Source organism: Cavia porcellus, unplaced genomic scaffold (assembly GCF_034190915.1).
Source record: "Cavia porcellus strain 051 isolate PalLab524CR breed Dunkin Hartley unplaced genomic scaffold, mCavPor4.1 scaffold_27, whole genome shotgun sequence".
NCBI classification, from domain to species: Eukaryota; Metazoa; Chordata; class Mammalia; order Rodentia; family Caviidae; genus Cavia; species Cavia porcellus.
Genome location: NW_026947510.1, coordinates 51397251 through 51419541, shown reverse-complemented (window position 1 = coordinate 51419541; position 22291 = coordinate 51397251). Strand labels below are relative to the sequence as shown.

At 36.8% G+C, this 22291-nt stretch overlaps 1 protein-coding gene across 23 annotated transcripts in view; it reads left to right on the top strand.

The window, feature by feature from the left end:
- The window catches only part of Rbfox2 (RNA binding fox-1 homolog 2), a 259340-nt gene that overhangs the window by 61155 nt on the left and 175894 nt on the right, over window positions 1-22291 (top strand). For 15 of the 23 annotated variants that reach the window (XR_010043894.1, XM_063238425.1, XM_063238434.1 and 12 more), the window contains exon 2: window positions 16071-16121. The exons of 5 other annotated variants lie outside the window; for them this stretch is intronic. Coding sequence is in view for 15 of the 18 variants with exons in the window: in XM_063238425.1 (XP_063094495.1) it covers window positions 16071-16121 (51 nt within the window). In the remaining 3 variants the exon portion in view is untranslated. Of the gene's footprint in view, window positions 1-1899; window positions 2008-2029; window positions 2110-16070; window positions 16122-22291 lie in introns of those variants that run through there. 3 more of the 23 variants (XM_063238445.1, XM_063238447.1, XM_063238448.1) reach the window with 3 other exon arrangements.

Sequence of the window (22291 nt, the reverse complement as noted above, 5' to 3'; positions counted from 1 at the left end):
GTAAGAAAGCAGAGTATCCCAAGAGGTGGGCAAATCCTATTCTGCAGCCCCACCTGCCCCATGGAATGTGAGTTTGTTGCTTATCAGCACAGTGCAGGATGCATCCCTTTGGTGTTTACTATGGCAGTTACAAAACATTTTGTAGATGCTTGTGTGTTCACTACAGGGATGTTTTGATTTATTAATTGTTCCACATTATTTACATTCTTTTTGGAGCAGATGACTATTTATTATGACTCTACCATGTCTTTTTTTTTTTCCCCTAATGGAAAGTTGGTGCCCTGGAGCTGAGCCTGCCTTGCAAACTGAAAATACAGTTTTCTTGGTTGTGTCTTACTTATATTTACTCCATTTTCTTCTATAAGGTACCTGCTGGGAGTTTTTTCTACTTGGTCATAATTGATGCTTTGTCCTCCAGAGTCATATATGACACAGCTCCTGGATTGACTCAGTATTTGGCAATCAAATATGACTCTGAGAGAGAATTACTTCCCTAGAATAGAAGTGGGCAGCTGAGCTGGAAAATACAGCTTTCATTTAGAGAAAGTGAGTAGCAGTTTCAAAATGAGTTTGGATTAAGAAAGAAAAAAGAGCTTGGCGTTTGTAGTGTTGTGGTGCAGGCCTATAATCCCAGCACTCACACCACTGAGGCAGGAGGATTGCCCCAAGTTCAGGAGGCTAGTATGAGCCACAGTAGTGAATTCAAGGCCAGTCTGAACTACAGTGAGACTGTCTCAAAAAAGCAAAACAGAAAAGAGAATGAAAAAGGGCCAGCTCCAAAACTGAATAGTAGTCACAGTGTTTGAGGTGAGTATTGTTGCATTTTACCAGAAGTAGAAACATTTGTAGAACTGTTTATGATTCAAGAAATTATGCATATCATATGATGTATCTATGATAATAAAAGTAAGTTTCTGGAGGTTCATATTCTTTCTGTGGGGATTTTAAATTTCTGATTATATTCATAAGCATTAATAATGATGTTAGTTTATTCAGTCCCTTGGTTCAGGGACCTAACCTAAACTACATTAATTTTGTCAGTAGTTCTTGTAACCTTGTGTGGTTGTTAAGTTTTAAATGCAGTATGTGGGAACTTGCTCCAATTTATGTAATAGGCCAGTCTCTGTGATGGAAAATTGTACCCAGAATTTGTGGTCCTAGGCTGTATATTTTGGTTAAAGAAGTGTGTGGTGTTCTTTCCTATTATCATGTTCTTTCCTATTTTTCTTGTCATGGTGGAGGAAACATATCGAGCCGATAAAATGAAATTTGGTCTTCTAGGAGGGTAGACTGTTATTTAGGTATGGTGTTTTTGCTTCTTTGCTTGTTATGGAAGGAAACAGCAGAAGACTGATGTTTGACCCATGAAGTGTCCCAACAGTTTTGTGCATACTTTTCTTTTTTTTTCTTTCTTTCTTTTTTTTTTTTTACCAGTACCAGGGATCGAACTCATGACTGCCTGCTTGCAAGGCAGGCGCTTATGCCGCTGAGCTAAATCCCCAGCCCTATGTGCATACTTTTCTTTTTGTGTCTTTCGTTTCTCCTTTCCTATCCTTCTCTTTTTGGAAGGAGGTGAGTGTGAGAATTTTCTCTGTGCCAGCCTTATGTGCGGAGGCAGACATTTTGGCTGACTGTAAGCCGTATCACTGCTTGGTTCTTTGGCTTGGGGGCTAGGCAAAAGGAACGACTTTGCGATGGAAAAGATTGAATGTAGAAAGGAGGAATTTCTCCATATTTTACTACTCAGAAGACTTGCAGTATCAAGTAGCTAAATTTAGCTCAGGTTCCTGTTGAAAGCATCATTTTTGGGGGGCAGGCAGTGGGGGGAGAACGGAAAACCTTTTTGTGTATCCTGCTCCATGAAGCCAATAGGGAAGCAGGAGGAGGTGAGGTTGCCATGGAGATGGTAGCTGTGTGCAAGGGGAGAGCAGCAGGGTTTAGAATTCCAGGAAGGAAGAGAGAGTGATGTCATCAGATTCCATGGACCAGCCCAGGAACCCCTGTGAGGTTGGTGGGGAGTAGGGTGTGTGTGGGGGGTGACGGAGTGGGAGTTTGTGCAGGGGAATTGTGGCTTCAGTAAGATGTGGGGAGTCCAGTTCAAGCAGAGAGGTTGGTTGTGTGAAATTGTGCTGATCTGCATTAATGTCTGATTTTTTTAAAAAGAAAATCTGTAAATCATTCTGAATTTGCAGAATATTTTTTTGTTGAAAAAGTACATATTTATTTAACAAAAGAGCTCATCAAATGTAAAAATGTGATATTTTAAAAATAATGATAGTTCAGTAAGTATGTGTGTATATCTTTATCCCTTGTGTGTGAGGGTATTTGTGTGCATATTTTAGATATATATAGTTGTCTTTGTACGATGCCTTTTATGATGCAGCTAAATGCCTCATTAATGACTGATTATGGTATTTATTTTATGTAGATGGGTGTATATAAATAAACCCTGTTTTGTAAAAAAATTAAATATTGAAAAGAACATCAAAGCAGTTGCTTATGCAGCAGAAAGGAAAACTGCGTGCTTCAAGTCAGTTGTTCTGAGCATATGCATGTTTTTGTTGATGGAGAAAGAGCAAATTTTTTTTTTTTAAAGTGTGACTAACAGGCTGATTTTTAAAAATCAAGTAAAACCTGTGCTTCCAAATGAGTGTTGCCCTTCAAAATAGTCACCTTGGCTCTGGTGATAAAACCATTGCGCAAAACATAAAGAACTCTTGTTTAGAATCGGCTTCAGAGATGAATGAGGAGGAAAATATTTTCCATGCCAAATACTAAATTTGTTATTTTAAAAATGTCTGTCTTCATCAGACACTATATATCTTTTTGAATTGGCTTTTCCTGATTTTGTAGTGGTGTCAAAAAAAATCAAATCCATGTTCCAGTGATGAGATTTTATTGCAGTTAAAAATATTTAAAGTCATAGATTTAGATTCTGAAACGATTTTCATTTTCAGACCAAGAGCCATTGGATTATATAGTTTAGCTGTGATGTTTGGAGTAATGGTAGTGTCTGAGGAATTACCACCTTCTCAGGGCAATGTCTTTTGAGGTGACCCATTTGGATTTATTTTTCCAAGCATGCCTGTTAAAATCAGTGACATTATTGTTGGATATATGGGAAGCAGTGATGTGTCTCAGAGCACAGACTGTGGAATCAGATTGGTTCAAGCCTGAACCTTTGTTTTGCTACTCACTAACTGACCTTGGGTAAGTAACAAGTTTCTTGGTGCATTGGTTTCCTCATATATAAAATGAGAATGATAGTGCTATAATTAACCAGCCCTACAGAGTGGTTTGAGGAGTAAATATATGAAACACTTGAACTTTCGATATGTTTTCAACCAGTGCCTGCTCATTATTGTCATTAAAAACTGTAAATTTCTCGAAATTACAAAATTGGTGTAGAAGGTGGTTGGAGGTAATATAGTTCAGCAGTTGCAGTTCTGTAGTAGAGTTAATCTTCACCTGTTCCAGACATCATGAAATTCGGGAGGGAAAGGCCCAGAAATCTTTGTTTTTAAATTATTGCAAGGTGATAGATGATCAGGTAGGAATTGGGAACCACTTAGTATAACCTATTTAATAATAGCCTAAGCCCCAGGTGCTCCATCATTTTCTGAGAAACGCAAGAATTTCATGTGCACTCACTGAATCAGAAACTGCATTTTACAAGGCACCCAGGGACCTGTCTTTACATGAAAGTTTAAGAAGCACTGCTTTCCTTCTGTCATTGGTAATTCTTTGACGATAACTACAGGTTACAGATAAATTCTCGTAGTTATTCCCTTTGCTGAAAGAGAAGCAGTCTGGCTGAGTGGTGTGGAAGGCTTGTCTAGACTAAGCTACTGACTGATGTATAATGGAAAGAACAGAATTATTGTTACTTGGTTACTTTGACTCTGCCATTCATAAGCTGTTTGGCCTTGGTTTAGTTAACCTCTCTTGAGTCTTCTTACTTGACAGAGGAATGATACCCAGATCATGATATCGTGTGTATAAATTATCTAGCACTTTTCAGGGTCTGCGTAATTTACAGCCTTTTCTTTTCTCCTCTTCTTCAGCCTTTTGTTGATGGCTCTGTAAAGTAGTTATGTTTCCTCAGAAAGGGTTTCACTTGAGTCTCAGTACTATCTCATCTCTGTAGGTTCCTTGCCTCTTATCCATCTTTCAGCTCTCAAGAATTAATTGTACTCAAAGAAAAATGTACTTGTAGTTTTCTCTTCCTTTTTCCTATAAAATGCCTTTCATTAAATGGAGATGATTAACCAAAGAGGGCTAGAAGAGGAAGGACTGCAGAAGTTGAAGAGTTGAGCTGATGGAGGGATGAAATGATCTCATCTGATGATGAATTCTGTTGAAGACAGCTCCCTATGAATTCTTGATAGTTGACCATATCCTTTAGAAACTGAAGTTTGCTTTTTAAAAAACTTAGAAGAAATAAAACTGTCAGATGTTTTTGTTTAAAGTTTTTTAGATTGGTTCCCACAAAATAACGTGATATTTATCATCAGATCATTGTATTAATAAGTAATGAGTATTTTTGAGTAGGTATAGTAAGAGGAAGTTCCAGGATGTGCCCTGGGGAATCAGGAGTAAATGGTAAAAGGCTTCAATTTGAGGATTGGCCAAGTAGAGCAGTAAAAATTACAGCAGTAGGACACAGAAAAGTACATTTAAAAGAACTAGTTATAGAAACCTTAGGGAATTGAGAGGAAAAAGAGGAATATGAACTCAAAGCCTCTAATACAAATTTTAAAAATGTATAATAGCTTTTCTGTATAGGGTGGCTGTACTTCTAAATGCACTATATACATTATGTCTCATTTTAACATCCTTGTATGGTATAGAGATTATAACATATTTTGTATATTGTACAGACCAAAAAATTGAGGTCCAGAAAGATTGAGTAACTTGTCCTAGGTAACTCTGCTAATGAGAAATGGCTTGACATCAGTTGAATAATGGTGTAACAAAAAACTGTTATAAAAGCTAAATTGAAATAGCTAGCATACATCAATTAAAGAAAATTTATTTTATTTGTATTGACTTTGGGGGCAAATTGAGTATGGTATTCAACATATTAACTTCTTCAACGGAAGTTTTTCAGCATTGTGGGATGATCTTTTTTTTTTTTTTTTTTTTTAAATCAGTATCAGGGATCGAACTCATGACCATGCTCTTGCAAGGCAGGCACTTATGCCGCTGAGCTAAATCCCCAGTCCATGGGATGATCTTTTGTGATACATTTCCTTTACACTCTGAGCCTAATTAAAAGGTAGCTTTTTAAAAAATTTTAATGTCAGGGGCTGGAGGTTTAGCTCAGCGGCATAAGCACCTGCCTTGCAAGCAGGCAGTCGTGAGTTCGATCCCCGGTACCGATAAAAAGGAAAAAGGCCAAAAAAAAAATTTTTTTTTTTAATGTCAAAACTTGTGGAGTCTTTAGTTCAGTGAAACACCAGTGCTAGTTGAATATCACAACATAAACTAATTGGTTGGTACTTATCAATTTATATATTTAATCATAGTAAGTATTCACATAATCATGTTTGTTTTTCCATCCAGATCTGAATAAATTATCAATGATTTTTCAAAGTAAATTTCGTATTTCTTGGAAGAACTCCAAATTTGCAGTTAAGACTTTCGAGTTTCAGGCCCTCTTTATTACTGCCTGTGAGACCTTGTTTATGTCACTTAACCTCAGTAAATCTGAACCTCAGCTTCCATTTTCAATTAAAAGGGAACATAGCTGTCCCTGAATATCTGTAGGGATTGGTTCTAGGATTCCCTCATATCGAAATCTATTCAAGTCCCTTATATAAAATGGTATTGTATTTGTGTATAGCCTGTGCACATCATCCTGTGTATTTTAAAACCGTGACCCTCAACCTTTTTGGCCCTAGGTACTGGTTTCACAGAAGACAACTTTTCCACAGATGAGGGGTAGGGATTTAGTTTCTTTTTAAAAAATTAACATGTGAAACATAATACATTCTCCAGTACACAACACAACTTTACTTTCATCAGGCATTAGATTCTTACAAAGAGCATGCAACCAAGGTCCCTCACACATGCAGTTCACAGTAGGGTTCGTGTTTCTATGACAGTCTCATGCTGTCACTGATCTATCTGACAGAGCTTAGGCAGGAATGCAAGCAAGTAGGGAATGGCTGTAGGTGCAGATGAAGCTTCACTTCTCACTTAGCATTTGCCTTCACCTATATCTTGCTGTGTGGCCTGGTTTCTAATAGGCCATGGATTGGTACTTCTCAATAGCCGTAGGTTAGGAGCTCTGCTTTAAATTGTCTCTAACTTAATTTGTGATCTTAATTCAATGTAAGTGCTATTTAAGTAGTTGTTATGCTATATTCTTTAGGGAATCATGGGAAGAAAAATATCTGTTGTGTACACTACAGACATGTGTCCATCTTCTCCCTCTCATTTTCCATCTGTGGTCAGTTGAATCTGCAAATGCTGAAGTTATGGATATGGATGCATTATTCTTCTTTAGCCAAGGCTATTCCGTTAAGGAATAGGTGCTGTATAAGTGCCTTTGCATGTATTACTGCTATCCTTGTGATAGTCTTTGTGAGGCCGATGGTGCTGTCATTTAAAAGCTGAAGAATTTGAAGCTAAAAGAGGAATAAATGTCCCATAGTCAAGAAAATAAGTTGCCAGAGGAATAGGTCAGGTCAGTGTGATTCTAACAGTTGGACTTCCTGCCCCATACTTCACTATGGAAGGAATTATGACACATAACTAGGACAGGGTCCTATTATGTGGTGTAGGTACTGTTACCTCCAATTTTTCACGGTTAAGTTAAAAATAATACAAGTTCATTATTCAAAAATTGTTTAAAAATACAGGTATGGGACCCGCTGCCCCCGCCACTAGTTTCACTCATGAATTCCACGTAGTGTATATGATCACTATAAACATTTTGAAATAAATCTTTGTAGACCGAATATATATATGTTATATATGTCTGAATACGATGAAATCTTGAATATAAGGCCTTGTGTTATTTTTCAGTTGAGAATAGACCAATCTAAATATATGAACTTTAAACAGGTTAATAAAATAAGTAGGCAAATGTCTACCTAAAATGTTTATTAATTTATTTATCCATGCACATTCAAAATTGCACATAAAACTACATAATTTAGGAGCATTTTATCTTCCATTTCTTTTAGAAATAAATATGTACATATTATACTGCATCTAAATCTATATCATTCCTTAGAGCCACTTTGAAACTTCAGTTTTCCAGGATAGATACAGAACAGTTTTGAATTTATGTATGTTTCAGTCACTGGTGATTTTATTTGAGCCTGCAGAACTCATTCAGATAACGTTTGGTTGGCTTTCTTCATTTGTACTTACTGTGTGCTTCATTATTTTCCAAAAGTTTTTGCAATGAAGTTTATATAATATAAAATTAGCCCTTTTAAATGAAAAATTTGGTATTATTATAGTACATTCACAATATTATACAACGATCATGTAGCCCCAAAATTTTCATCATCTGTAGAAGAATCCCAAATCTGTTAACCAGTTACCCTCTATATCCCCTTCTCTCCTGACTCCAGCACCCGCCAGTTTGCTTTATGTTTGTATGAATTTATTTTGGATATTTCATATAAATGCAGCATATGATATGTGTCCTTTTGTGCCTGACGTCCTTCACTTAGTGTGGCATATCAATACATGCTTCAACATACACAAACCTTGGAAAAAACTTTCAATAACTGAATAATATTCTTTTGCATGTGTAAGCCATAATTTGTTCATCTGTTCATTTGCTGATGAACATTTGGATTGCTTTCGCTGTTTGACAGTTGTGAATAGTGCTGCCATGAACCTGAGTGCACAGTATTTGAGCACCTTTTCTTCTGTTCTTTGGGCTATGTACTTAGCAGTGAAATTGCTGAATCATATGGTAGCTCTTTATTTAACTTCTTGAGGAACTGCCAGACTCTTTTCCATGGCTGCTGTTCCATTTACATTCCGACCAGCAACATAAAAAGGTTTGTCTATTTTTAAGGAAGAACACAATAAGATGGAGAAAGTAAAGAGAAAATACGTGTGGCCTTTGAGTTTATTAGAGCTCTGAATCTCAGATTTTTGCCTGATGGACTTATTAAATATTTATTTAGCATCTCTTCACTAAGGATGAAATTTTAGCTTAGGGAAATGTATTTAATCTATTTTAAATGATGAACAGACTAAGAAGTGAAGATCAGAGAACTGAAAGAAGGAAAGTTTAAATAGACTGGACAGTTCCTTCAGGGCAACAGACCTAGTCTTATCTGTGTGTGCTCCGCATTTAGCGAAGTGGTTGGTGTGCTGTAGGTTGTTAGGGGAGTTCCCCAGTGCAGTGACTCACTGGAACTTATAGAATTCAGCATATAATCAACATTACAGATACGCTTTGTAATAATTCAAGGATATAATGTGCATAATTGTTTAAAGAAAAGCGTACAAGGACAAAGTCCAGAGGAAGCCAGGATCAAGCTTCTGAGAATCTTTTCCCAGTGGAGTCACACTTAATTCAGTGACTTATGACAATGAGTCCACCTGGGAAGTTCCTTAGAAATTTGAATGCTGAGATCATTAGGAGGTAGAGTGGAGGGGCTGTTCACATTGGCATCCTATCTCTAGCACATGCCAGAACTCAAAAAACTTTCAATAGACAAGCAAGTATAAACCAAAGAGAGCCCTTAGTACCAGTTGTGAACATAGAGCCCTCCCTAAATGCTAATCTGAAGCACCAAGCCACCAACTGTGCACATGGCTCTTTCTGAGGATAGCAGTCAGGCCTGCTATGTTGTTTTCTACACATAGACATTCAGTTTCTTTAAAAAGGTGTTGCTAGGTTCTGTGAAGAGAAATAAATGCCATAGTAGACAACCAACAGGGTTTAGTATCAGATAGACCTGGATTTGTATAGATTTTTTGAACCTCTGTTCCTTACTGTACAGTGATGCACCATGCAGTTTTAGTGAGAATTAAAAGTGATAAGATATATAAAACACTAAATATAATGTCTATCTTGTCTGTAGTATGTGGCTATGTACATTTCATTTCAGCTGACTAGTATCAGTCTGTGTTAACTTAGGAGACGGACTACATAGGAATTTCGACAGGGAATTTAATATAAAGAATCATTAACATAGGAGAAGATCAATGCAATGAGGGGTTAGTTTAAAGGAGATAAAACTAAAAATAGCATGTAATATGCAGGTATAACGTACAATATGATCAATACATAAAATATGATTAGTATAATTTATATATAATGGCAATCACTTCTGAGATAAAAATACTCAGAGAAGAACTTTTTCTCTCAGTATCTCTTTTCTGCCACCCCAGACCGGCTTTTATTCTGGATGAAAGAGAACTAAGTGCCAATCTTATGTCTGCATTATTTGAGGGATATCTGCTTTTTTTTTTTTGGTGGTACTGAGCATTGAATCTAATGCCTAGCATATGCTAGACAGGTGCTCTACCACTGAGCTATATTGTTTGTTCTCTTTAATTTTTTGTTTTATTTTGAGATAGGATTTTGCTAAGTTGTTCAGGCTGGCCCCAAATTTGAGATCTTCCTGCTTCAGCCTCCAGAGTAGCTAGGGATACAAATATGTGCTATCATAGCTGGCTGATACCTGCATTTCTGAAGTTGCCAGGAATTAACCCTCTAGGATACTGAGGAAAGCTATTTTTAAAGAGTTGTCCCACCAAAGGCACTGTGCTGTGTCAGAGCCCAAGGAGGACTACTGGGGAAGCTAATTGGCACTGTAAAAGTTAAGAGGGGAGGAAACTGCTAGCCCTGAGGAGCTGCTTGCTAAGGAAGCGCACAGGGACCTCACCACAAAACCTTTTCCTCCTTCAAGGGTTCTCCTGCCCTCTGCTGACACAGCCTGACATCATGCATGCTAGAAAACGAGAAATATTTAGAGAGCCCAGGTTCATGTTAATAGAGTTGGCAAAAGATAATTTGGAGCTTGACGGTCGATCGATTAATAACTAGCAGATGAATGGAATCCATATTTAATTCTAGATCTTCAGAAACAGGAAAAAAGTGGTTAATGGATGGAAATCTAAGAAAGCTCAAAATCAATTAAGACATGCAAATAAACGTGTACCATATTAAAAAAAATCCACCCAGGGTAGCTCAAAGACAATTAGAACCATAAAATTCTTAGAAGGAAACTTAGGGATAAATCTGTATGACCTTGGATTTGGCGGTGGATTCTTGGTCATGGCACCAAAAATTTAAGGCCACAGAAGAAAAAAGTAGATAAATTGGACCTTGTAAAAATTAAAAACGTTAAAGTTGCATCAGCAAGCAAGCCCTGTCTGGGAATCAGCACCATGCATGGGCCGCTGCCGGACCAGGAGCAGGCAGACATCAGCCCCTTTCTGCGTGGGCTGACAAGAAGTACTCCTCCTGCCCCCAAGCAACTGGTCGGGAGAAACACAGACTGTGATGATAGCTATGGAGGTGAAATGCAATTGGATGTCTGTGGTGTTTTGTTGTTTTACTGACATTGCAGGTCTTGGGCCAGTGGTCCGACCATGGGTTCAGAGGATAGTGATTTGCAGTGTGACGTCTGGTGGTGGTGGTAGGGTCTTGTTCTGACGGTTGCAGGCATTTTGGAGTCTTGTATCGCTTCCATTGTTTTGTTGGGTTGGGTTTTATTCCCTTCTGTTTTGTTTATGTCAAATCGGATGGCAGGGTCAGCTATTTCAAAGATAACAAGATACATTATGATAGCAATTTTGGATTTACTATAGGCTTGTCTTGAAGTCCTTTATTGATTCTTTGTTTTGTTTCTATTGTATTCTGTTCTGTTTGATTTTCACTATATCTGAAGTTATCTGCATATATTTTGAAGACATCAGAAGCCATTATGGTAACTATTGATGATTTTGTAATGTTTTGAAGTCTTGTATCTTTTACACTGGTTTGTTTTGATTGGTTTTATCCTCTTTAAATAAAAACAATTAAAAACTTTTATGTATCAAAAGACAGTATTAGCAGAATAGAACATGTGACAAGGGATGAGTGTCCAAAATACATAAACTCAACAGCATATATAAGTGAAAATCAAACCAAGCAGTTCAGTTTAAAAATGGGCAAAATAGTTGACTAGAAATTCCTGCAAAGAAAATGTACAATGACCAGTAAACACCTTAAAAGGTGGTTAACATTACTAATCATAGGAGATATACAAACTAAAGCCATACTGACATTTCACACTCGTTAAGGTCTTGTTAAGAAAGAAAAAGCAAAATTATGAGTGTTTGGGGAAGCTGTGGAATAATTGGAATCCTTGTGCACTGCTAGTGGCAATGTAAAATGATACAAATGATTCTCTAGAAGAGATAGCAAATGTGAAATTGTAAGCAGGTATACACACAAACATTTTTGTCAACTTGTTTTCCAAAATAGTGGTCCCAGTGTACTTTATTTCTGTTACTAGATTTGAAAGTACCTGCTTATTCCTCTTCTTACCATTCTGAGATATTTTCATTTTTGATTTTTTCTGATCTCTCATGACTAGAAAATGGCATTTTAGTTCTAAAAGAATGTGCATAGGTAGCATGGTGTGTGAGCACAAATACAGGTAAAGAACAACTGAAAAGAATGTAGGTATCCATTAACAGGAAAATAATGACAAGTAAATAATGATGGAAGTAAAATAATGACAAGTAATATATATATAATACATATATAATTTTATATTCTAAAATTATAGGTTTTAGGCCAGGGATTTAGGCGGCAACGGCACAAGTACCTCCCTGGCAAGCACAAGGTTGTGAGTTCGATCCCTGGCACTAAAATTACAGGCTTTAGAATACTAACCAGCAGTCACAATTAGTAGAATATAGTTGTGTACATTAGTACAGATGAGTCTCACACAGTATTAAGCAAAAAAACCCCTGATATTCAAAATCATGCAAAATTAATGCATTTGTAAGAGAGAAGTATATACATGGTAGAATTAAAAATGAAAGCAGCCCGTTTTCATTAAACGCAGACCACTCATAGAGTGGCAGTTTTTCCAGGGGCCCTGAGAGTTACTAGTAGTCCTATCTGAAAGGTGGGGAATATGAAAAGTAATGTCTTGCTAAGACAGGTAAAAGAAAAATTCTTTTTCTCCAACACCTCCTTTGCAGCTTGTTACATCCATCTTTGCTATCAAAGTTTTTGACAGTTCTGGCTTGTGGGAATGTGACTTTAAAATTTTATGCATTATTTGCTATGTAGAATGTTCTCTGAAAATGATAAATCTTTTTAATCAGCATCTGGAGTTTGAGATTACTTTCTTAGCCATATAATCCCTTGAACAGTGCTGAAATATTTACTTGGGTAAGGGGGTAATATGGAGTGGTCATTTTGAGGAGAATTTGGTAAATGAAAAGAATGGCTTTGGTTGCCAGCAGACCCAAGCTGGCACTTAATGTTTCCCATTTAATATCTAGGTTGCTTACTTTCTCTGACTTAGTTTCCCTAATGGTAGGGAATCTCTTTGTGGGATCTCTTTGTGATCTCTTGTTTTTACTTCTTTCTTTTTCCCATTCATCCTGGAACCATTCTTATCTATTGCTCTTATCTATTGTTGGTCACCATCATCATTTTTTTTTTTTTAAATCAGTACCCGGGATCGAACTCACGGCTGCCTGCTTGCAAGGCAGGTTCTTATGCCGCTGAGCTAAATCCCCAGCCCTCCATCATTATTTTTAATATCACTAGGGAATGGTGTTAATGTAAAGTTATAGAATCCAGAACAAACAAGGGCTTGTGAATTTCAGGAACCTTGTTTTTGGTTGTAATCTAAGCAGTTATGTTTTCCTGTAAAAAGCAGTGTGAAAAGAGGTGTGGTAGTGCACACCTGTAATCCCAGCAGCCTGGGAGGTCAGTCACCAATTTGAGCCCATCATGGGTAAGTGAGTGACTGTGAGGTACGGTCTCAAAATTAAAAAATAAAAGGGCCGGGGATTAATTTAGTGTGAAGGCTCTGGATTCAATCAATTTTAGAACTGCACGGAAAATGCCAGCATGGATTTTACTAGTATAATTACTATAGATCTCACAGCTTGGAAGTATTTTTGGGGCAGTTTTTTTTTTGGGGGGGGGGTTTAGTATAATCATCTGTCAGCAGTATCTAGGTCTAGAATATTTTCATCACTTCTCAAACAAACCTCATTCTCTGTTAGCAATCATTGCACATTTCTGTCCCCTAGCCTGTGGAACCACTAATTTGTTTTTTGTCAGTATGCACATTGCCTAGTCTGGACATTTCCTATAAATACAATTATATAATTTGTGATCTTTTTGTGTCTGGTCTTTTTCACTTAGTATGATGCTTGTAGGATTCAGTTATGTCGTGTTAGTATTTCATTCCTTTTTATTGCTGAATAATAGTCAGTGATGGAGGTACTATATACTTTGTTTATCCATTCTTTACTTGATGGACATTAGGTTGTTTCTACTCTTTGGCTATTATGAAATAATGCAGCTATGCATATTTGTGTATAGGGTTTTGTGTGGCCATACTTACTGATTTTTTTTGGTACCGGGGATCGAACTCATGACTTCGTGTTTGTCAAGCAGGTATTTACACCGCTGAGCTAAATCCCTGGCCCCTTGTATTGGTTTTTCTTGATTATATACCTTGGTGTAAAAGTTCTGGGTCTTATAGTAACTCAGTGTCTAGTATTTTGAGAGGCTGTCCAGTGGTTTTTAAAGTGGATATACATCATTTTACATTCCTCCCAGCAGTGTATAAGATTGCCAGTGTTTGTACTTCCTCACTAATTCTTGCCATTGTCGGATTTTTGGGTTATAATTTTCCTAGTGTGTATTATCTCAGTGTGGATTTGATTTGTATAATGGTTGATGGTATTTAGCATCCTTTCATGTGCTGTGCTTACCGGTTATTTGCATATCTTTTGAACTGCCTGTTGAAAGCCTTCTCTCTGTGCCCCTCACTGCACCCCTTATGGAGCTCAAGGCCTTGCACGTGCCCTACCACAAGGCGTGTACCCTACCACAGAGCAACATCCCTAGCCCATTTTTCTCCATTTTAAATTGAATTGACTTTCTTTTTGCTGTTGATTTGAAGGGATTCTTTACATAGTCTAGAGACACATCCCTTACCAAAACTCTGATTTGCAAACCTTGTTTATCTCTTTTTGTTTGTTATTTAATGCCTCTGGTGTCATATTTAGTAAATTATTTTCTACCCAAAGATTTACACCTTGTTTTGTTTTAAGAGTTTTATAGGTTTAGGTATGATCTCTTTTGAATTAATTTTACATATGGTGTGAAACAGATTTGTAGCTTCACATTTTTCTGTGTGCTTTTTCAAGTATTTTATTACTGCTTGTTGAAAAGATTACTCTTTCTTCATTTGTTTTCTTGGCATCTATTTCAAAAACTAGTTTATCAACCTGGAAAGGTTAATTTCTGGACTCTTGATTGTTTTCACTTGGACCATACATCTAATTCTGTACCACACTATATTGATTATGTAGTTTTGCAGTAAACTTTGAAATTAGCAAATGTGTAGCCTTCAGTTTTTTTTTTCTTTCTCAGAATTGTTGAGTACCCATAACTTTTTTAAAGGCAGTTATGTTCACTGGTGTGCTTTCTTTAGAGAAATTCATTTATAAATATTAGTGTCCAAAATAGAGAATTAAGAGCAGAAAAGGAGCGCTAGGGTTCTCTATGACTGAATCTATAATGGCTGAATTCCTAATGATTTCTTTTTATTTAACTCCATTTATTTATGTACATATTTTTCTGGGTATATACCATGTATTAGACACTGTACTAGATTTCAGGGAAACAATGATGAATAAAGTGTAGGGGCTCTGCAGTGAGCTTAAGTTAACTCTTAACTTGTTTAAAAGAGTATGGAATTTTGACTGTCAAAGAAATGCAAATAATCCCCATTATATGGAAGATTTGTTCTCTTGGCATTTTTGAAAGTCCTATCAATGCAAATTTCTCTTGTTATTCTGCTAGCAGGAATAAAAATATAAATAGATGAAAGAAGACTGGGATATCTTTAGGCACTTTAGAAATTACAAAAGTACTGTATGATGTCAATTTATTCTTTTGTGCACGTGCATCTCCTTTCATTTAAAAGTTTCCTCGAAGGAAAGGCTTTACTATATTTGTATTTCTTATTCCTTCAGTTATCTAACTATACTTGGGAGGTTTCAGTATTCCATATATGTTGACTGAATGATTGGCTGTTGTGTCTCTTTATACTAAATTAGGATTTGCATAGCTTTTGTCGAGTGGCCTCCTTGTCCTGCAGGATCTTGGTTTAGTGTGCAATGTGAAGTTGAGACAGTCCATATGACATACCTTTAAAATAAAATAATTAAAATCATGAATAACATTGAAAGTAAGTTGCACAAATGACCAAAATGAAATTGACATGTACAGTTATAAGTCACTTAACTCCATAATGATACAGGTTGGAAAAAAAAGTCTTGAAGAGAGGTGGAATTTCATCCACATTTTTAAAAACTGAGGAAAACAAGGTGTTAAGAAGTGCTAAAAGTTTCCCAAGTCAAGAGACAGTTTTCAGCAAGTGGTCCTTGTTCCCTCTCTGGTGAAACATGGAAATGTGTGGGCGTTTTTGGTTGTCTTAGTGTATTAGGAGGGCTACTGGCTTTTAGTGAGTAACAGTTGGGGCTACTAAAGGCCCGCCATGTGAAGCTAGGAATCTCAGTAGCACCCTGATTGAGATATGATGCACTGGGAAGGAAGCAGATTTAACTGTACAAGGAAGAAAATAGTGTCTGTGAGGTGTTTCTTCCTAAGCAAATACTTTTTTTAAAAAAATTGTCTTTGTTTATGCCATAAGAAGAGCTCAATGAGAATATATATATATATATATATATATATATGTCAGATGAAATATAGCAATGGGACATTTTAGGAATTGGGGTCATTTGTAGTTTCCGTTTGATCACTTGGGTGATTTTGATTATTTGAACATTTTCTTTTCTCTTACAGTTTGATTTTTTTCTTTTCTTTCTTATAGAACGAGCCTCTGACCCCAGGTTATCATGGATTCCCAGGGCGGGATAGCCAGGTTGGTATTTGCTGTTTATAAATTCAGATAACATGTGTATACATATGTGTGTTTTATCAAAGGCTGTTGAAATTACTTAGTTTGGAAGGTAACACATCTTTCTTCAGCAGTGAATTTGCAGTGATGGTTATAAAGGTATATTCTAAAAATATTAGTTATGTTATTAAAGTTACAGATATTGTAGGAAGAAGTAGTTGCTCAAGTGTAGTGCAGTAAGGATGGATCTCGTTTTTCCTTCTGCAGACTGTATACTTCCCAAGTGTACTTGGCAGTCAGCAGACTGCAGACTTTTAACCCAGGCTTCTCGGTACTAGGTATTTTAAATGCTGGACTTGTTTTTTGATTTTCTCTCACTTAGCCTGTTCCTACACAAATTTTGAGTCTCAAAAGTAATCGGCAGCAAGAAAACTCCATTTTCTTTCTTGGGAGATTTTTCGGCCTTACAGTTTTAATCAGGGAAGGCTTGCTTGAGAAAGTGAAATTTCTGCTGCTTTTCTTCGTTAGATGGGGTATGATTGGAAAAAGGCGGGCCCTATTGTGGTCAGAGCAGAACAGTTGCCAATGAGAGATGTCGTAGTATGGTTTAGGCAAGTGTATAAAGTGCTTCCTTTGTCTTTTTGCTATTTAAAGGCTCGAGCAGATGAGTCTAAACAGAATCAAAGAACACGTAAAACTGCCACTTAGAGAAATGGTGTGGCTTACGACATGAATGAAATTTATGTCCTTACTGCATGGAAGTATGGACATTCTTTGGGAGATTTGAAAGGGTAGCTCCTGGAAGTGTCTTTGAATTGTCCACAATTCCTTATGGGGTTGTAAAGAAAAAAAGCCACTGTTTGTTAGGCTTGTTCGAGTCAGCATAATATAAATGAAAAGGGTGACATGGTTCTCCTTTCTATAAACAAACTGAATCTCATCAGAGCTCCTGAAACTCATCTTAAAAGCTAGAATAATCAATAATTACCTACTTGGAGACCTTTCAGAGTTATCCAGTTACATTATTGGTGGTGTTTGGCATCAAACTGGCCCCCCAAGTAGGATATGGAGTTAAGGGGCTATCTATCTCAGTTTTCATCTCCTAGTAGAATTGTTACTGTTGGTATTGAAGATGGAAGCTTTTAGTGAAAGATACAGTCATTACCCCAAATCAAAAGAGAACATTGCAAGGTTTTTTTTTTTTCTTGTTTTGTTTTTAATCTGCCATAAGAACTCCTGTAAATTGTGAAATTCATTCCCTTGACATGCTCTGGCTATACATCTGGCTATACATCAGCAAAATGCTGATCCTGTCTCCAGATATTCTGATTGAGCCGATCTAAGATGGCGTTAGCTGTTCACATATTTAGAAATCCCTGAGGTGATTCTTCTGGTAGCTACTGTTGTAAAGGAGTGACATTTTCTCTGTTTCATCTGGACCTTTCCATGTATGACATGTAATGTAAAGGAATCATGGTCAGTTTCTTAATCTAGTGTTACATACTAATGCAAATACTTCATTATATATAACGTGTGCTTATTTGGGGGATAGGATAGAGCTGAATGATATAAAATGTGGAAATAGACTTATTGAATTTAAAGAATCTGAAAGGATACTATCTAATGCTGTGTGAATTACAGATCACTGAGAAGCTAAGAAAAAAAATAGCAATTTGTTAAAGCACAAGAAATAGTCTCTTTCTTTGGAACGACTTATTCTTCTCTTGTAGCAGAGACCTACTTTGTAACCTGTACATTTACTGCAGATACTGTCGCTGCTGTGGGCCTGCACAAAACTTTGGCATGGCTTAAAATCGCACATTTACTGTGAGGCACATTCTGATGGTGACAGGTTTATTTTAGTTTATTTCCTTGGGCTTTATTTTGTACTCTGACTGGATCTTTGAATTAGAGATCTTAGGGTAGTGCAAATAGGCAAATATTGAATAGCAGCTTGTTGTATTTGATGAATACAGAATCCAAATGAGTACTGCTAATTAATGCGCCTAACCTTGTGAACTCTCATTTTGTCCTTTGAGATTTAGGAGGCATTTATCAGTATGAAACGCTGCTCATTGAACAGCCCGAACTGGGCAAGAACTGAACTTCTGAGCTTTACGCTCTCCAGTGGGGTTTACCTCAGCAAATCCAGGAGGTAGGGAGTGGAGTAAAGGCGAATTTTGATTGTGTATTTTTTTGTTTTGTTTTCCTTATTCTTTGCTGTTGCTTTTGAAATAGCTGAGAACTACTTCCAGACAGGATTTTTGTGTGCATCTACTGGTAATTTTAAAAGAGGTAGAAAATAATAATATTTTGATTGTTGCAACACACTGCGATCAATATTTTCTCGTTTCATACTCTTTACCACTTTTCGAAGTCAGTGCAGGGAGTGTTTCTTTTGAAGAGGTAGAAAATTTAAGCACACAAAGATAAAGTGACTTACTCAAGGTGACAGTTCAAGTTAGTACCATAGCTGAGTAAAAACTTAAATTTATCCTCTATTTGAGGATCCTTTCTTCCATACTGTAGCTTATTGACTCACTCACTGGAAGAAATGTGCTCACTTACTCACATTATTTTTATTTACGATTTGGGGGCTTCATAGACCTCCTGAAGCTCAACCATAGATCTCAAACTGCTGGTTAATGACTACTTTGGGTTTGTTAGTACTAAGTGGACTATTTCACTCTTTCAGTGACTTTTTAAAAAGTCATGTGATAAAAGCCCTAGCAACACATTTTAATTAAAGATCCATGAAGAAAAGGAGGAGGGAAAAACCCACCCACCATTTTGTATAGTTTTGCTTTTTTAGTTTAGGTCACCTCAGCCTTCTTTCTTGAGCAATTAACAAGCCTTATGGGGTGGCAATCCATGGATTGTATTAAAGCACTGCAAGCACTTCTTTCTGCCTGCAGACGTGCTCTTTGTGTACAAGTAGAGACAAACATTGTTTGGTTTTACAGAAATGGAAAGCAGCTCAGAAAAATCTAAATGTTTTAGCTCAAGCCGTACAGCTTGTAGGTTGATGGTACAGTGTAGTGGTTTAGAGTCTTAGAAGTCTATTTCTTTGTGATTTATATACATGTGCTTGAGCATGTTCTCAAGAGTTGATTAAGGCTAAAGTAGTTTTTGGGTTTGAATTATTTTTTTGAAGGGGAGAAAACTTGTGTGTATCAGCTGCAGAGTTTTTATACAGAAGAGACCTAGGAGCAGCTCCCTGATTAAAAGAGAGCTATAGTTTGCCTAGCAAGTTTACTAATTCGGTTTGGATTTTTTAAATTTGGAATGGCTTTTGTAGGGAGGTTCCTAGAAAGCACAATGGAGTTCCCTTTTTACCTCCTGATGCCTGCTTTTTTTTTTTTTTTTTTTTTTTTTTTGAGAAAGGGTCTCACTATGTAGGCCCAGGCTGGCCTCAAACTGGCAGTGATCCTCCTGCTTCAACCTCCCAAGTGCTGGCATTGTGTGCGCTGCCATGTGTGGCTAATGTCTACTATTGTTAAAATGAGCATAGAAATTTACCATTCAAGTTGGTATACTTTAGAGAATGAAAAGAGATGGGAAAAATAATGTTGAAACAGTCCCTAGCCAACTGAGATGTATGGGATATATGGTCATTCCTAAGAAGCAGTTTGTTCTCTTGACTGCTATGATCAGGACTAGTAGGCCATCAAAAGTTTATCTAAATAATTAAGTGGAGAAATAATTTAAAACTTTTATTTTAACTTACATTTCATTTGAAGCAAAGACATGTTTATTTTTTAGTCTTCTGATAAGAGGTCAAAGCCTTTTAATGCATACAGATCTGATTAAAATACTACTATATTAAATTTTTTTGGCATGCCTATCTCAAAATACCATCTTGAGTTTTACTGTCTTTTGTTTGTGTGTTTTTGTGTATTTTTAAAAAAGTGAAATAAGCCCTTAATGACGTTCAAAGCAATCTAAATGAAATGTCTATATTTTGTTTACCCCTTCTTGCCTGGTCTTTTACAGTGTCTTGCCTGTATCTAATTTGACTGAGCAAAGGTGTCTTTCATTTATTACATATTTCATTTAAAACTGAGCTATTAAGCCAGGCTTGGTGGTACACGCCTGTAATCTCCGCACTCTGGAGGCCGAGGCAGGAGAATCATTACAAGTTTGAGACCAGCCTGGCCTACCAAGTGAGCTCAAGGCCAGCCTAAACTCCAGAGCAAGACCCTAACTCACAAAGACAGACAGACAGACAGACAGACAGACAGACAGACAGAAAGATAGATAATAGGCTCAGAGTAATCCTTTTCTTACAGCTTTAAATTATAGCCCAGTAGTATTATCTAGTACTTAAACTTAGAAGGAAAGGTGGCTGTTTACATTTGGGATTAAATAGCATAGACTTTTGCTTAGGTTCAGGTGTTGAATCAGCTATAGAGCTAGGAATATTAGTAAAGTATAAAAAGTGCTTGTTAAGTACAGTTCACAAAATACTGTATTCAGTTTTACTGACTTAGTAGCTCTGCTAAGTAGCTTGGGCCTTATTAACCCTATTTTATAGATAAAACAGCATAGAGGTTTTAAAATGAATCCCATATAGGTGGGTGGTAAATGGCCAATTTGGATTACACTCCAAATTTTCGGCCTCTATGTCTGGTATTTCCCTTCTGGCTTTTTGTTAGTGTCTGTCTTCTTTTGATACAGTTCGTCTCTTGCTAGTGTAACAAGATAAGAGGGTATAAAATCTTTTGCAACATCATGGGAGGTCTTTAGGCCCCTGAATAACTTACTTCTATCAGGTTTTCTTCCTCATTTATTTAGATAGCTTATGGTCTACAATTCATCTTTTGTATCTTTTTTTTTTTTTTTTTTCCTTTTGGTCTTTTTGAGACAGAATATATATAGTTCAGTCTGGCTTTGAGCTAGCTCATTCTATAGCCCAGTCTGGTCTTGATCTTGCAATAATCCTCTTGCCTCAGCCTCCCAAGTACTGGAATTACAGGCGTGTGCCACCACTCTTGGCTGTCTTTCCTTAATTTAAAATATTAATGTGTGGTCAGACTTTGATTTTTAAAATGCTTGTCAATATCTTCTCAAAGATTTTCCCTTTAATTTTCTATAATTCCATCAACAGCCATTGTATAAATAAGTTTCAGAGACTCACAGCAATAAGATCATATCAAACGAGATGTTGAAGCTGACAAATGTGACTTAGTTATGGCAGTCTTTTTATATAGAGGGCATATTTAAAATATCTTAAAATGTATTTTTTTCCTTTCACAAAATATTTTCTTTATTTTCACAAAATATTTTCTGTATTCTAATCAATTCTTCCATTTATTTCTAGAATGAACTTTATTTTAGTCTAATTTTTTGCAGATGAACTTGGAGGGCTTTGCAACAGCTGACATTTTTATTTGACTTGGTAGCAAACAAATGATGGCTGCTTTTTTTCTTCTTTGGGAGAAGTTGGGAAGATGGATGGCCCTGTGAGTTTCTTCAAGTTCTAGCTCAGTACTTTTGAATTTAAAAAAGATTGCAAGTCTGAGTAATACTTTTAATGTCCTGACCCAACACATACAAACATATTTGCATTTGTAGGAATAACGTACTGCTTAACTGCACTCTTAAGTATTGTGAATTTTCGAGTCTGTTCCATTACATTCCAAAAATTATAAGTTGTGTCCACCAATTTCTAGACCCACCATTGGACTGCAGTTTATAATTTAGAAAAACACTCTAAAAACTGTTGTCCTTAAAAATGCTTATGGCCGGCCTGGAGACAGTTTGTAATCCCAGCACTCAGGAGGCTGAGGCAAGAGGAACATTGCAAGTTCAAGATCAGCCTGGGCTACAAAGTGAGCTCAAGGCCTGAATTCCATAGTGAGACCCTGTCTCCACACACATGAGCACGCGCACACACACACACACACACACACACACACACACACAAGCTACCTTATGGCCTAGCGGTGTAGCTCAGTGGTAGTCAGTGGTAGAGTGAGTCTTCAGTGTGTGTGAAGCCCAATCCCCATGTTTTCCTTCCCCCCAAGAAAGGAAAAGCAAGTTTAAACCCCATGCCTTCTAACAGTCACTCCCCTACTCTGTTTTTCTGTCCTGACCCTTCCCTTTCTCCCTCCCCTCAGCTAGAAACTAGATTAAAATGACTCATTTCAAAATAAAATGTTACCCTTTCTGTATCTCACAGTCTATAATTTTAC